Source organism: Sesamum indicum, linkage group LG9, assembly GCF_000512975.1.
Source record: "Sesamum indicum cultivar Zhongzhi No. 13 linkage group LG9, S_indicum_v1.0, whole genome shotgun sequence".
Lineage (NCBI taxonomy): Eukaryota > Viridiplantae > Streptophyta > Magnoliopsida > Lamiales > Pedaliaceae > Sesamum > Sesamum indicum.
In genome coordinates, this window is record NC_026153.1 from 8,453,216 (window position 1) to 8,471,062 (window position 17,847).

A 17,847-nucleotide genomic window follows, 5' to 3' on the forward strand; every position below is an offset into this window, starting at 1 on the left:
TTTTGCATCAGACCGCTATATATATTCACAAATGTATAGTACTTATATGTGTTTAAGTTTGAAATTAATCGGGCTCGCGCATGTGGAGATATCATAAGCGGAATGTGAATGGGGAATAATTTGTGCCTTTTAGAAACGGTTTTGTTTCAACTTTAGGAATGATTTTATTAATATTCATGTAGGGCACAATTTATTTATACATTTAAAAACAGTTTGATATAAATTTAATTTAGGAACGGTCAATTATTCAATGATCATTCCTAAAATTGAATTTAACTCCACTTTCCCTTGGCCCCTATTGAAAGTTGTCTGGAAACGCTTTTTCAAAAAGGTCAATTTGTTTGACCGTTCCTAAATTTTAAATTTTTCTTTTTTTTTAATTTTGTAATAATTTCAGGAACGGTATTTATTTATTAGCCTGTTTCTAATGTTATATTTAACAATTTGCGTGTGGCTATTTGGAATGGTTAAGGTAGGAACAATTTTTATATTAACTGTGGCTATTTGGAACGGTTTTTTCTATTTATAATAGTTCCTAAATATAATAATAATTTTAAAAAATTATTTAATTAATCAGTAATTTATTCAAGGATTGTTTATAGATGTCTAATTACAGAAACTCTGAACTTTCAGACATAATTATTGTCTTCTTCAGTCTCGTAATCCTCATCAAAGCTATCTTCATCACACTCATCATTAGATTGACAATTTTCTGATTGGAATGTACTTGCTCCTTGTTGATTAGCAACAGAAAGCTCAACGACTAATTCTATACCATTTAGGTGATGTAGGTCATAGTTATAGTTGTATGTCGCAACTTGTGGAGTAGGCATTGTCTCATCCTCTTGAAACGTGATTTCGATCCATCGAGAGCCATCAATTACTCTTCTGGCTTTTATTTTGCAGACAGTCATCCAGTCCACTTTGTCTCTCTTCATGCTAGGGTACTCCATGTAGTAGACTTGTACTGCTTGTTGTGCCAGGATGAATGGTTCATTCCTTTGCTATACTTTCTTGAAGTTTACAAATAACGAGGTAATAACGAGGATGTACCTCTCATGGGATGGACCCAACGGTATTTAAACAAAACGATTTGCATGTTTAGAATAAGCGGGTAATCTAACTAAATTATCTTTTCGAGAATCCCATAGAAGTCAGAGTCTGTATTTGTATATGATAAGCTTTTGACACATACCCTACAGTTCATAGTAAACTTGCCTATGCTGTGGAGTTCAGTGTGGAAATTATAATCATTCCCAATGTAACACAAGATTGTTGTGACCTCAGCTGTAGGACCCAATAATGCAACTTAAAAAACTCGTTGTCTGTATAATTCAATTCGAATTTCACCTGTGCTGCACATATTAGAGAAGCTATATTTTGACAAATTACAGTTGTAACACAATTCAAAAAGCTCAATTCAAAAAGCTCAATTCATAAGACACAACTTACATGACATTTGAGCTAATCCTTGAATTGAGTAGCTACTAGCTCCTCAATAATGGGGTCCTCCGAATGTGGTGCTCGTAAAGTTCATTCAAAAATGACTTATTCATATACATATCAATACATAGGTTAAAAGTCCAAAATAACAATATGAATAAACTATATTGGTTTCTTTACACTTACTCGTAGTATGGCGTGACTACTTCACAATTGGTTAATATATACGTCTCGATTATGTGGCGTTCTTATCCACAGAGCCATCTCTTATTTGATGCACCACTACCTCGATCAAGGTAGTTGAAAATAACCCGTTGGATACGAGTGTCGTTCATACAAAGGTCGTCATTCTGTTAGCAAAGAAATCTACGACTCAAAGTAGTGCGAAGGGAATAGATCGATTTCTTCTATAAGATAAGTCTCTAACATTGACACCTCAACATGTGCTTTGTTTTTCATCTTCATTTTCAAGTTTCGAAGAAATCTAATAGTCGAATATTTATTGGAAACTAAGTGACACTAGAACTATTTCAGAAAAGTAGTATAACTCGTGTACTTACCTCTCAAATGGATATATTCACCTGTATTGCACAGGCCCTCCCACGCGCGCTTCATATGGTAGGTGAACAATTAGGTGCTCTATTGAGTTGACGAAAGTTGGCCAAAATATCTTTTCAAGGTTGCACAAGATGTTAGCAACACTAGCTTCCAGTTCTTGTACCTTAGTTACATCGAGCGCCTTCAAACAAAGAATCTGGAGTAGAAGGCTAACCTCTGTCAACGCACTCTACACAAGCTCAGAAAGCATTTCACAGAAGGCAATTGGGATCAACTTCTGCATGATACGTGACAATCATGATTCTTGATGCCATGAAGCCTTAGCTCCTTCATGTTGACACAACAGGCCAAATTAGATGTGTAACATCAGGAAACTTTATATGACTATTCCATTCATATATCCTCCTCTTACGCTCCTTGGTCAGGGTATATATGATACTGGGTATCATGTTCAGCCTTCTTTCGTCCGTCAAGGTCCAGTTAATTACATATGATCTTCTGGTCCTTCCGTGAATTCAGATTATCCTTTATTTTTTCCTTTATATCCATCGCAATATTGAATATATTGTCAAACACATTTTTTTCAATGTGCATGACATCAAGATTTGTGTCGTATCAAATGCGCCGACCAATATTCGATCTCCCAGAAGATGTTTTTCTTTGTCCACTTATGCTCGCTATTATACCCATCTGGAAGTGACAACGGCACTTCAACCGCAGGACTAAACTCTTCAACCCAATTGCAGATCTGTTCTCCTATCAATCTTGTTCGTGCAACCTTCCTTTCTACTCAGTTCTTAGTTAATGCTTTGTTGTTCCTACAGTACGGATACTTTAGGGGAGGAATTGTTTGTGGCAATCAAAGCACGCCTTCCTACCGTTTTACAGGTAGAATGCACGTGTGTATTCCTTACAAATTGGACACCTCACAACACCAGTGGAACTTCACCATACATCATCCCATAAGCGGGTAGGTCGTTCACAGTCCACATCAATGAGACGCACATTGGGAATGTCTCGTTCTTCACACTATCGTGCGTCAGTTACCCACATGCCACAAATTTTGCAACTCCTCGATTAGCAGCTCCACATAAACATCGATGAGATGTTTCGAGTTGGAAGGACCAAAGATCACCATCGTGAGGAACATATACTCAAAACTCATGCACATTCCCAATGGGAGATTGTATGGTGTAAGTGTAACGAGCCAGCATGAGTACGAATGACCGTATGCCCATGCGGCGGGCAGCGTGAACCCATCCATGCACAAACCCAGTCTAACATTACGAGGCTCTATTGCAAAATCAGGATATGTCCGGTCAAATTCCTCCATATCTCTGCATCAGGCAGATGGTACATGGATTCCTCCTCCGTCTGATAGCTGGCATGCCACATCATTTGATCGGTAGTCACTTCTGAAGCATACAATCTCTGCAGGCGAGGGGTAATCGGTAGGCACTTAAGAATGGGATATATATGCTGAGAAATATGACCCTCCGTCTTGATATCTACCAACTCAACAAAGCCCCCAATTGAGATTGGTGTGCAACCGTTCCACAAAGGCTACTCAGCAACATGCACTACATCATGAAATCGATCTGATAGTCCGAACACATAATCGCAGGGCCCCCCATCGTAATATGAATTAGGCACTTAATAGAACATGACCTCGTACTATCATCAGGCACACCATCCTGGTTGTAATTAGAAGACCAGAAAGCCGACCCAGCGGCATAAAAAAACCATCATCTGTGCCCAATCCATCTGCGTTGCGTCACCTCAGTGCTTACTGGTACCCTCCACCTCATGAGAAACGGAGTTTCCTCCTTGTGCAAAGGATCCGCAGTGACAGCATCAAAATAATCCTGCAGTTTCTCCTCGCCATGATGATAACTCTGCAATTATCATGATTTTATAGCGATTTAATCTTTCTTTTTAAGCCAAAATACTCCTAATTATGTGATTTTATTGCATATTCAGCAAAAAAGAAAGATTACAAGGAAATTTCTGCAGAATTGACAAAGCGTGCCCACACTTAGTGGAGTAGTCAACTCGGGATAAGGATAAGCACGAGCGATTTCCGCAAGAGATAAAGGAATCAAGTGTTTAGATTTAGAAAGGATTCTTTAAAGCTTATCTCTTGTAATTTATTTACCTTTTTAGAGTTTATGACGTATCTATCCCCCCCACTACGTCTAGATTCGTAGGAGACTTTTACTATAAATAGGGGGGTTCTCTTCATTTGAGGGGATTCAGTTATTGTTTAGAACTCCATAGAATTCTTGTTCATCTTTTCTCCTTTATTTTTATTTTACAGCCGGAATTAATAGAATTCCACTTTTTAGTGGGTTCTTCCATTAATATGTCCGGCTAAATTCCTTATTTTCTGATTAAGGTATGGTGATTGCTTGATTCCCATCATGTTGTGAGATCTAATCTGCGTTCTACACTTGTCAAACAAATATTCATGTTATTCTCTGGGCTTTAATTACAAACGTCTGATTTGTGAATGATTCGACCGGTTGTTCATTATCAAGAAGGTTTCCTTAGCTAATTGGACTTTATAAATCCATTTAATTGTTTATTTAGTTCAATACTTAGTGGCTACGTAGCATAATTAGTTATGTCACAGTATTTAATTATGTTATGCGAAATGCATGATCTAGTTTAAACGAATTGTCCTCGTAGGAGTTTGTTGATTAGAATCAGGCCTTTCTAATTCTTAATGTTGTTAATAGATTAAATCTTGTGGACGTTTCCAAGGTTGTCTGTTAATTAGAGATCTAGCCAACGGTCGTACCTTGGCTAACGAAAAGGTAAGGAAAGGTGAGGTTGTTAGGTCGTACCAACGATCATAATTGGTTTATTTGTCCATACATGTGTTATTCTTGCATCAATGATCAACCCACAAGAATCAAGCATAATCCTAGCCTTAACCGGGAAATCTCTCTCTCATATCTCTATCAGGTACTTTTAATTATTTAGTTTTTGATCACTTCTATTTATCACAACCTTCCCCATTATTTTCTATTTTTTCAAAAGAAATTAACTTAAAACCAATCCCTGTGGATCGACCCTACTCCCACTTTCACAAGTGTAGTAGGAATTATTTTTGGTGACTTCGACACTCATCACATGAGAAGTCCAATTATAATACTCTGGCATAAAATCTTTCAAATACAAGTAAAAATTTTACCTCATCCGAAGTTTTGAAAACTTCATTTTTTCACTTCTGATACGGACATTTAATTTTCTCACCATCCATATATACATGTCAAGACTTGGCCTATTCTATAAATGTAGCAACATCATCCTTAAACTCCAAAGTAAGACCCGCCCTATTCGGCAGGTACTTCTCGTACATCCATCTCCTCAACTGTTTTAATATGATGATGAGTCCTACACACACACATATATATGTTGTTATAACATTCAATTTATTTGATAAAATTACAATAAGTATACTCAATTGACAAATAAAAGGTTAAAATTGTTACTTGATCAAAACAACTTCAAATTTCGACGAAAATTTGAGAGAGATTGATGAACAAGAGTATAAAAATATTAGTAGGATAGTGAGATATCAAAAAGTTCGAGAGAGATTGAGGAAATAGAGAGAAAATAAGAAGAATGGAAGAAGATAATGTGATTAAAAGGAAAGAGAGGAAGGAATATATATAGACAAATTTGCAACGGTCTTTGGAACGATTATTGGAACACATATTTAGCAGTTAAAAAGTAGCTGTTATTTTACAATTTGAAATGATCATTGGATCGGTATTAGGAACGGTTTTTTTACCATTGAATTATAGCCATTGTACTTTATTTGAAACATTTTTAGTAATACAATAATAATAAAACTACAAAATCCTTCCAATTTGTACTGGTTTTTGAGACGGTCATTGTAACACATTTCGTCTTAAGTAAAACTCATAATTAGGAATAGGTTTTCGCATAATTGCTTAGGTCCGTAACTAAAATCGTTTCGTATTGTACCTCATTTTGAAATATATTTATTAATTGTCATCATTTGGATATCTTGTCTCATATATTCGAACGGTCAATGCAAGACCATCCCTATTTCCAATAATTTGTTCCAAACAAAGTTTCGACCATTTACTGTTACTATGTTCGAATAGTCCTTCGAACGGTTTCTGTATTGTTTACTTTGAACACAGTTTGGCACAATTTGGCCGTTATAAAAATATAATTCGTAAAAAATGGGGATCATGACGTCATCTATTAAGTTCCGTTCCTACTGTGTTTCAATACCCGTTTCAATATGGAACAGGCTTTGGAACGATCTGCTTATCCGATAAAATTCCGTCTTTTTTGTAGTGATAGCACCATAAAAAAAATATAATATTAATGACAATATATCAATTAATAATCTTACAATATTCACAAAAATATATGTTGAATGACTATATTTTTTATCTTATTACTATATAATTATTAGTGACACGAATTTTGAGCAAATTTACATATTTAGTCGCATAGGATGGGGTTCAAGATATTATTTCGTGGTTCTGCTTCACTAAATTTTCAAAATGGTCTTAAAATAAAAAAAATTCGATACATTTAGTCCTCTATTTTATGGAATTTATAGGACTAAATATGCCAATTTTTCTCAATCTTTTTGACCATTTTGAACTGTTCATAAACGATAGGACTAAATGCATCATGCAAGTTTCAGCATTTCTCTAATCATTTTGAGATCTTCGTACAATAGAGGATTAAAAGTGTTGAACCCCATATCCTATATTACTAAAAGTGTAATTTCACCAGAATTGTGTTTAAATTTGTTACTCCTACAGATAATTAATAACTAATATATAGTGACAAGTTAGTGAGAATATAAATATAATGACAACTTAGTGAAAATACAAATATACTGACAAAAAATTATTATTGTCACTATATATGTGTCACTAATTATTTATAGTGACGAGTTAATCCACTATATTTTTCACTAATTCTTGCTAATTACAAACTAATTATCACTATTAACACTTTGAAATTTATTATTGTGTAAAAAAAACTACTAAATATATATAATTAGTGATAATATTAAAATTATTATTAAATTTTTTATTTTCTTGTAGTATGAACAAAATGATCAAAAAAGTGCACGTGACTAGCATACGTAATTGGGTGCACTTTTTGGCCTTTTAATTTGCAAATTCCCATTATTTTACTTTTTAATGTGCAAAATTTTTAAAAATATAAAATAAAATTATGAAAATAAATTTATACCGAAATAAACTTATCACCCAATACCTACAAAACAAAAATTGTAAGGTATTCCCCGTGATCTTTTTTATGGACTTTGTTTGGGTCCAACAAATTAGATTCGTTTTATAATTTTAAAAATATTAAAAAATAAATTTTAAACATAATTTTAATGAGGAAAATATGTTTATAACAAAAAATTAATTTTTTTATACTAAATTTGTATGCACGTGTAAGGGTTAATAAATGTAAATTAAGTCGCATCAAACTACAAAAAATAACAGTTCAGACTTACGAGGTTAAGTCACGAGGCAAATTTTTACATTTTCTGTTTTTGCTTTTATGTGAAATATATGTGTTTTAATTTTGTATAATTTTTTGTGTGAAAATAAGAATATATTTGTATCAGTTAATGAGATATATTTTGTCTCGTTCTTTGCACTATCATGCGTCAGACACCCATATGCCACAAATTTTGCAATTTTCGATCAGTGACTCTAGGTAAATATCGATGAGACGTTTGGATTGTACGGTATAAGTACAACGAGCCAACATGAATAAAAACGACCGTATTGCTCGTGCGATGTGAACCCATCCGTGCACAAACTCAGTCTAATATTACGAGGCCCTACTGTAAAATTAGGATATGTCCGGTCAAAATGCCTCCATGCCTCTGCATCAGACAGATGGCACATGCTCCCTCCTCCATCTAATAGTTGACATGCCACGTCATTTGCCCGGTAGTCGCTTCTAAAGCATACAATCTCTGCAGACAAGGGACAATCGGCAAGTACCTAAGAAAGGCATATGGGGTCTTCTTACGGTTAGGATTTCGCTCCCTGGTCAATTTGTACCTAACTTCTCCACAAAACTCGCAGTAGTCCAGATTAATGTTGTACTCTCAATACAACATGTAATTATTCTTACACGCATAAATATTCTCAACAGGTAAATCCAAGTCTCTTATCAACCTTTTCGTACTATAGTAATCCATGGGGAGGGTGTAATCGCATGATAATATATGATCAGTCCACTGGGACATTCGATCATATATATACTAATAAATATGGCCCTCAACCTTGATATTCACCAACTTAATTGATAAAATTACAATAAATATAATCAATTAACAAAAAAATATTTGAGAGTATAAAAATATTAGTGGAATAATGAGATATCAAAAAAATTCAAGAGAGATTAAGGAAATAGAGAGAAAATAAGAAAAATGGAAGAAGATAGTGAGATTAAATGGAAAGAGAAGAACGCATATATCTATATATATATATATAAATTTGGAATGATTATCGGAACACATTTAGCCGTTAAGTAGCCGTTATTTTACAATTTGAAACAATCATTTGACCGGTATTAGGAATGATTTTTTTTTTACTGTTGAATTATGGTCGTTGTACTTTATTTGGAAAGGTCTTAATAATACATTATTAATAAAACTACAAAATCGTTCTAACTTGTACCGTTTTTTGACGGTCACTATAACACATTCCGCCTTAGGTAAAACTCATAATTAGAAACGATTTTTTTCGCATAATTGCTTAGGTGCGTACTCAAAACCATTCCGAATTGTACATCATTTTGGATTACATTTACTGACTGTCATCTTTTGGACATCAATTGTCTCACATATAGGAATGGTCAATTCAAGACCATCCCTAATTCTAATGTGTTCATACACAGAGTTCCAACCATCTATCATTACTATATTCGAACGGTTTGTAACTGTTTATTTGGAACACATTTTGGCACAGGTTGGCCGTTTCAAAACTTTAATCTATAAAAAATGGGGATCATGATATCATCTATCAAATTCCATTCCTACTGTGTTCTAATACTCATTCCAATATGGAACAGTGTGTTGATCCATGTCAAAAAAAATTTTTTTTTTTTTTTGGTAGTGATTCCTCTTGCTGTTCTGTTTTCTTTTAATGATTTTCAATTTATATGTTTCAATTTTCAACATACTTGTTTCTTTTCATAATTTTGTAATTTATTTTTGTTTATTAGATAAAATAAATTTTAATTTTTCTGAATCATTTTTTCAGTTCTTATGTAGAAAGCATCCAAAAGAATGTGTGAATCATTCAAAATTTATTTAAATTTTCAAGGACAAATAAATAACCTCATATATAAAAATTGATCATTTTTTTTTTTTTTGAAATTTATGATTGTATAAATGTAAGTATTAATTTTCAAGAAATTGGTAAGTGTTTTATTAAGAGATCAAGAAATTTATTACTCGTAAATCTCAACCCACCTCTCATTATGTATTTATTTATTTGGAACAATTATCATAGTAATTTAAATTTTTTAAAAAATTTAATATTTTGGCGCCAATACCCATCCATCAAATGTCGACATTATTCTATTCTATAATAATTGGTTGTGGATAATTATTGTTACTTGTAAGTTAGCAAAATTGCATTTTACGTAGATATAGGTTATCACTTTTTGTTGAACAATTTATTCTTTTTACATATTTAGTCAGGGTAAAATATTTTTTTAATCCTTTAAAATAAGGTAGAATTTTTTTGGATACCACAACTATGGCAGGTGATGCTTTTAATCATATGAAACTGAAAATTACGTCTTTTTATTCCCAAAAAATGCGATTTTCAGACTTTTAGTCCCAAAATCATAACTCATTTTTAGTTTCAAAAGCACAATGCACATAATTTTCTAGCTAAAAGTAGGTTATTATGAGTTTTATGGGACTAAAAGTGATACTTGCCACAGTTGTGGTACCAAAATAAATTTTGTCCTTATTTTATGGGACTAAAAAGGTATTTTACCCCATTTAGTCATTTTTTTGATGAATTTAGTATCACACTTGGTTATTTCTTTAGCAAATTTAGTCTTGTGTTCAATAGTTCTGGTATAGAAAAATACAAGCAATCCCCCTGGTATATTGCAAATTAGAGAATTACCCTTCTATGGAAAAAATAGCAATTTACCCCCTTGTATTTTTAAAAGTATAGCATTTGGCCCACGTATGTTTTTCAAAGTGAAGCAATTTACCTCCTTAGACAGGGAGGTAAATTGCTTCATTTTAAAAAATACAGGGAGATAAATTATTGTTATTTCTCATCGAAAGAAAATTTATTCATTTGCAATATCACATGGGGGTAAATTGCATTAAACTCATTTTTTATGCTAACAACTTATAGCTACGTGACAATACAGGAAATCTACTCCAGTTTGTAGTGGACCAAAGTTATCAATGCATTACTTAATTTGGCAAAAAAAAAATCAAATGTAAGATGTTTAAGACTAAATTCATCAATGAAGAAAGAAAGACTAAATATGTAAATTGAGTAAGTTACATAATAAAAAATGCTAATGACCTATAGTTATACGACCAAAAATATAATTTTACCTATAAATTATTATTTAATATTTGGTTAATTACACTTAAACCCCCTTTAAAGATTCAAAGCTATACTAAATTTTTTCCTAAGTAGTTTTGAAATTATACTTGCATTCCCTTCAAATATTCACTATTTACAAATGTCCCCTTTTTGTTCGGATTTGATGAAAAATGGCAAAAATAAACGCATAAATTTTCAATTTTATCCCTCCTTTAACGTTTTTATGTAATAATTTTGTACTTAAAGGAAAAACATAATAATATCAACCTCACCCCATATATATATTACATTTTTATTCTTTTACAAATATAAAAATATACATGAAAATATTAAATGAGGGACAAAATTAAAAATTTATATATATATATATATAGATAGATATATTTGCTTAGGTCAGCAGTTTCCATCCAAATCTTAATAGAAGGAGGCCAGGTGCATAGTCAGAATTTTGGGAGGAGGAAGTGTAAGTGTAATTTTAATTTTTTTTTAAAAAATATATAGATAATTTAATATTTTTAGAGAGGGCATTCAATCAAATAATATATTCATCACCTCACTCGAATTAAGAAAAATAAAATAAAGAAGTAGGTTTGTTCCGAGGTTTATAATTTGCATCAGGTCAAAAATTTTCTCTCCAATATGCAAGTCCCAAAATTTCTCGAGTAATTTTTATGCATTTCATATTTCCCTATAAATTACTAATGCATTCGCTCTATATTTAATTTTAGAAGAAAAATGCAAGCAACTTCTTTGTAATATTATAAAGGAAAAAGTATTATTTTAGTCCGCTAAGTATGCCTAATTTTAATATTAGTCCGATAACTATGTCCATTTTTGTTTAGGTCCAGTAACTTACGAAATTGCTTACTTTTAGTTCTCTGGCAGATTTTCGAACAATTTTACCCCTATGAGTGCATATGGACTAAAACTGCCTTTCAAAGTTGTATATGAGTAAAATTGTCCGAAAATCTGTCAGATGACTAAGAATAAGCAATTTCGTAAGTTACTAGACCTAAACAAAAATGAACATAGTTATCAGACTAAAATTAAAATTAGGCATACTTAACGGACTAAAATAATACTTTTCCCTATTATAAATGAATAAATTATCTCTCCATAAAAAATAGTAGTTTACCTCTATGTGATTTTAAAAATGCAGTAGTTATGAAGATAAATTGCTTCATTTTAAAAAAATATAAGGGGATAATTTGTTTGTTTGCAATATCACATGGAGGTAAATTGCATTAGATCTTTTAATTTCATAACACAATGTTCCCTTTTCTAGTATACATGTCTTGGATACCCATTATAATCAAAACCCTAAAATCCTGAGCCAACAACGAGAATGGTATTAGATGTCCTAATCGTAGATCAAGTTTGGTCGAACCTACAGTATTAATTGATCAAACATTGAGTAAATTTTTTACAATGTTTGACCAGACTAGATCCAGCATTGTATAAATGAATAACGCTAAACAGTGAGATTTAGACGAAATCAGATCCGATTTGATTTTTTTCGACCAGCAACTGTGTATATGAATAAACCTTAAACAGTAAAATTCAGACAAAGTTAGATATGATCTGAACTTTTTTTCTGACCAGTAACTATATTTGAACCTTGGATAATTGAATTTGATAAAAATCAGATTCGAGCTGAACTTTTCCATTAAGACAACTGTATTCGAACCCTAACCCTAACCCTAGACATTTGTGTCTCCCTTTGGTCCTCCAAATGGTTTCTCAACATCAGCAGGTGGCTGGCATGATTCTTCCTCTTTAGTCTTTCCCCACAACACAAAGTAAAGCCCTCCAACCAGCAGAAGTGCTCCCAAAACACTGTCACACATTGAAATGAGAACTCATTAGTTATTACATTTTAGGCATGCAATTATATACTAGTGATTATTACATTAGGTGAAATGATCATAATTAATTAAGATTATTAATTATTACATAAATACTATATATATATAATTGTTACCTTCCTAAACTAATAATCTCCCCCAAGACAAATGCTGATATAATGATTGTGAAGAGCATGACCAGTGGAGTTGTCATGGCCAGGAACACTGGACCTTTCTTCTCAATAACCCATGCTTGGAGGTAGAATGTGCCACCAGTCACTGCTATTCCCTGTCAAAAATATTACAATTTTTTTCTTTTGTAAATACATATGAATTTTTTACTTTTTTACAACAAATGTGAAGGTAGATGTTGACTGTGTTTTTGTGTCACATGTTGGCAATATTACACTTTTAGTTTCAGTAGTTCTCTGTTTTTCATAATTTTTAATACTGTCTCAAAATTGAGAAAAATCGAAATATTTAGTTCTCTGCTTTACAGGATTTAACGGGACTAATCAAATATGTCGAGGTTTTCAATTTCGGGTTCATTTTGAAAATTTTGTAAAGTATAGGACTAAATGTGTCAAGTTATAAAATCCATAAGTAGATGACTAAAAAATTATTGAACCTTCTTTCCTGTGTAACTAAAAGTATAATTTTGCCTCCCACAGACAAAAAAACAAAGGGTTTTAGGACATTTAAGTCCGGACCCATCTTTTTGCCAACGGGGGAGAGGATGTGCAAAAATGAAGCAAGTAAAAAGGGGTTGAAAATGGCTTACACAATAGGCTACAGACAGAAGTCTGATATTCCATCCAAGTTGCCAGTCATTGGGGTCTCTTGTAAAAGCAACAGCAACTAGGAATGACTGTATTGTGCTCAAAAAGCATTGCAGTGTTGTCAATAGCAGCTTTGAAGGGTAGACTTTTAGTACACTCCCCTATTACCATAATTAGAACAACAAACAAAAAAAGAATTACATCATCATAAGTAATATTAGACCAAATCACATGTTGTCTATACATATGACCCTCCGAAATAGATCATAACCTACCAATATTTTATGTTATACATATACCATAATCATAAAGCCAGTGAATGTATTCATCAACAAAAATATAAAAAAAGAATAAAGGCAGTGAATGTATATATATGCATCGAGTTGTTACTACTCATAGAATTATACCGTATAGTATAAAATAAACAGACTGTAGTTTCGTACGATGAAGAAAAAAAATAATCAAGATTTACTAAAACAGCTAGGACTTGAATCAATTACATACTAATAATAAAGACTAAGTTCTGAGTTTTGTAGTAAAAACTAATTGTAAATTGAAGACACCAAGAATTTGTTACCAAAGATTTGAAATGCTCGACCACCAGCAAATCCTTCCATCCAGACACAACTAATCAACCTTAGGATCTTTAAGATAAAATTTTTAGTCGTCTGCTTTATAAGACTTCTAAAATGATTTTAAAATTGAGAAAACTTAGGAAAAATTTCATTTTTGATCCCATATCTTAGAGTCTTTTTCAATTAAGTCCCATCTGTTACATTTTTCTCAGATTGAATCCCATATCTGTCAAATAGATAACTGAGCCGTTAGTTCCATTATGGGGGCAAGATTCCAACACTGTTTTGGAGAGTTTTAAGATATGAAACTAAAAATGAGATTTTTTCGAAAACTCACCATATTTAATCATCTGCATACTTTATGGGATTTATGAAACTAAATTTGCCGAATTTTCTCAAATTCTGGAATCATTTTGAAAATCACGTAAAAGCATAAGACAAAGAATGTTGAACCCCTTTACCCCGTAAGCCTAAAAGTATAATTTCGATAGACAGACATATAACAATAAATGATGCATATGTACATATATGTATATATATACGTGTGTGTGTGTGTGTGTGTACCTGTAGTACTAGCCATAGAGCCCAAGAGAAGCTGGAAAGGAGCATGAGAAAGACACCCTTAATCCAAGTAGTGGGAGAAGGGACATGGTCTTGAAGTTTCTGCAAGTGATTGTTTATCAAGTGATGGTGAGTTAATATTTTCAAGAAAGGCCCTCTGTAGAATGCTATGGTTGCTACCCCTCCTATGCACAGTGATACTCCTGCAATCTTCATCATCCCACCCCTTGTCCTTATATTCACCTTCTCCATCCTGCACCATATTGTACTCGCTCGTATCAGTAAATTTCGATTTTTTTTTTTTTTTTTACAAATGTGTAACTTTTTAAATTTACAGAACAAAATTATCGAGATAAATTCATCTGTTCATTTACAGAGTGAATCTATTGAATGACAACAAATTCGGATTAAAGGCACAACTCATGATAAAGATATTTGCTTTATTCCAATACGTTTAAGTTTGCATGTGACCACACCTTGAAAAGATACACATCATGACACAAGAGAGTTCTCTTTTCTTTGTGGGACATTTTTTTTTGGGGGGGGGGGGGGGGGGGGGTTAGTGCCAATTCATTTTAATATCATAAGTTTGAGGTATGTTAACACCTAAATTACGACTTTTTTGCGAATTTGATGATGTGGTAGTCTAATATTCTTTTTTTTTTTTCAAGGAAATGACCTAGCAAAAAGAAAATTACAAAACTTTGGAGGGAAAAACTTGTTGGAAAAAGTATTATTTTAGTGCGCTAAGTATGCTTAATGTTAATTTTAGTCCGATAACTATGTTTATTTTTGTTTAGGTCCAGTAACTTACGTATTGCTTACTTTTAGTCCTCTGGCAGATTTTCGAACAATTTTACCCCTATGAGTGCGTACGGACTAAAACTGCATTTCAAAAGTTGCATAAGGGTAAAATTGTTCGAAAATCTGTCAGATGACTAAAAGTAAACAATTTCGTAAGTTACTGGACCTAAATAAAAATGGACATAGTTATCCGACTAAAATTAAAATTAGGCATACTTAACAGACTAAAATAATACTTTTCCCTATTTTATTTAACTTTTTGCCAAGTTATTTTCCTGAAAAAATGATACTGGACTGCCGCATCATCAAATTCGTGGAAAGCTTCAATTTAGGTGTTAACATGGTTGATAATGTGAAATTTTTTGATAAAATTGGTCAGAAAAAATTAAAATTGCCATATTTTTTAAAGTTACAGAACCAAAATGTCACTTTTTGTAATTTATAGGACTAAAAATTGGATTTTACCCAAAGATCTTTACACATATTGAATCTTCGACTATAACTTATGTATTGCATCTTTTATTTCATTGGACGTACACACACCGTACGTAAAATATTTTTACCTTAATAGAACTGCAAGAAAGAAAGTTAAGACGGGGAGAGTGTTGGAAGTGGCAGCACCCAAAGACGCAGACGTGTACTTCAAACCTACACCCACGATGTCTAAACTCATTGTAATCCTGCAACAAAAACACACAATAACTTCAATAATCACGTAATCTTATTGGGTTCATACATATATACAACAACATGGTATACACACACACGCAGGTGTGCGTGTGTGTGTGTGGGGTAATGAACACACACACACATACTTACCCACACAGACTGAGCAAGAAAATCTTGATGAAGATTGAGAATGACAATGGTGGAGCACTCTTCCTGCGAATTCAATTAAATTAATTCATTACATCCATATAAATGTCTTCCATCAATGATGAACACTGTATTTAATTAATCTTGTGTGTGTTTGTGTGTGTTTGTGAGTGTATGTGTGTGTGTGTGAATATATATATATATATATATATATATAGAGAGAGAGAGAGAGTACCTTTCGAAGAAGATGGCAATGGGGGCCAAGAAGAGGGTAGCAGCAGCTTGTCTGTAGAAGACAAAGACAAAAGTGTTCATTCCCACGTCGAATGCAAGCTTTGTTATTACAAAGTAGCCTGCGTAGATTGATTGTATCACAAGAACTACTAATAATGGCTTTTTTTCTTCCTCCTTTCCTCCATTTCTCTCTCTCTCCTCTCTCTCTCTCTATATATATATATATGTGTGTGTGTGTGGGTAAAGAACTTGAAACTATCAGTAGCTTATATTAAGTTGTTGGTGTTTGTGTGTAGAAAAGCTGTGGTGACAAGTACATGTTGAAGAGGAAGAGGAAGGTGAAGGTGATATATATAGAGAAAGAGATGTGGGGCTGTGAGTGTGAACGCGTAACAAGCACGTGTCCATTGTTGTTGCTAGAAACAGCTCTTCCCCATGAAAAAGCTAAAAGTGATCTTCACTACAAAAGAATTATTGCAAACTGATGTTTGCGTTTTATGTAGTTAACAAGTTTCTTCCCCCAAAAAGCGCTTTTGGCTTAAAACTCAAAAGTGGGTTCTTACTTATTTATTTAATTATTTTTTTGGATAATTACACTTTAATTCTCTTTCTTCAAATTTGGAACAATTACGTATAAATTTTTTATAATTTAAAAAGTTATATTTAATATCCCTAAAGTTTGTTTTTATCTAGTAAGTAAGTCTATTTGTTAGTCAAAATTTAACAAATTTGCTGATATCGACAAAAAAAATTAGAAAGAAATCTATATTTACCTTCAATTGACTTGTCACTGACTTATTGCAGGTCAAATAAATCTTTTTATGATCAAATTACCCTCATATGTCTTCACACGTTGATTCATGTGAGAAGGTATATCTTCACCTTTATAAGGATAGGTTAGTTTGAAAAAAATTGTTTGGCCGTAATAAATCAGTTTTAAGTCAATCAATGGTGAATATTAATTTTCATTCTTTTTTTTTTTTTTTGAAATGTCAGCAAAATTTAGTGAATTTCAATTAACGATGGGACTTATTTGTTAGACGGAAGCAAGTTTCACATGTGCTAGATGTAATTTTTCAGTGGGTTTGTGTGTAACTACACCAAACCTCATAGGCGGGGACTGTAATTATCCCTCTTCTTCTCTAATATTATCTGCATCCAATCAATACATCAGTATATTAATATATATTCACACGTATTGTAGAACTTGATTCTGTAATTCTGAATTTATTCATGGGACCTCTGCAGGTTTAACCTCAACAGCTAGCTAGGTTAAAACATCATCGGTGTGAGTATTACATATTCTAATAAGATATAATTTGATTGAATCCAACTAATTACACATCAAATTTATATATTTATTATTTGATTAATCATCTTGAACCGTCTATCAACTGTGATCGAACTCGATTTGGACTAAAGCTGTCCAGCACAAAACTTTTGTTTTATGCTTTTGTAAAATTGTAAAATATGTAAAAAATTATATTATTTTATTTAAAATTTGATGTAATTATATGTAATCATTATTCTATCTGCCGTTTGCTTTAATCCATCAATTAATAAAATTTATGAAATTTGGTATCAGTAAAAAAGTCGAATAAAAAATTTATATTTAACT

General features: G+C 32.5%; 1 protein-coding gene across 1 annotated transcript; it reads right to left on the reverse strand.

Annotated features, from left to right (window-relative positions):
- LOC105171173 (WAT1-related protein At5g64700) lies at window positions 12,141–16,405 on the reverse strand. Its single transcript, XM_011092200.2, has 7 exons — window positions 16,231–16,405; window positions 15,999–16,061; window positions 15,743–15,859; window positions 14,379–14,628; window positions 13,242–13,400; window positions 12,598–12,749; window positions 12,141–12,452 (listed from the first exon to the last, which is right to left on the reverse strand). Exons 1-7 carry the CDS (start codon window positions 16,308–16,310, stop codon window positions 12,317–12,319), a joined length of 957 nt encoding a protein of 318 aa, XP_011090502.2. The 5' UTR covers window positions 16,311–16,405; the 3' UTR covers window positions 12,141–12,316.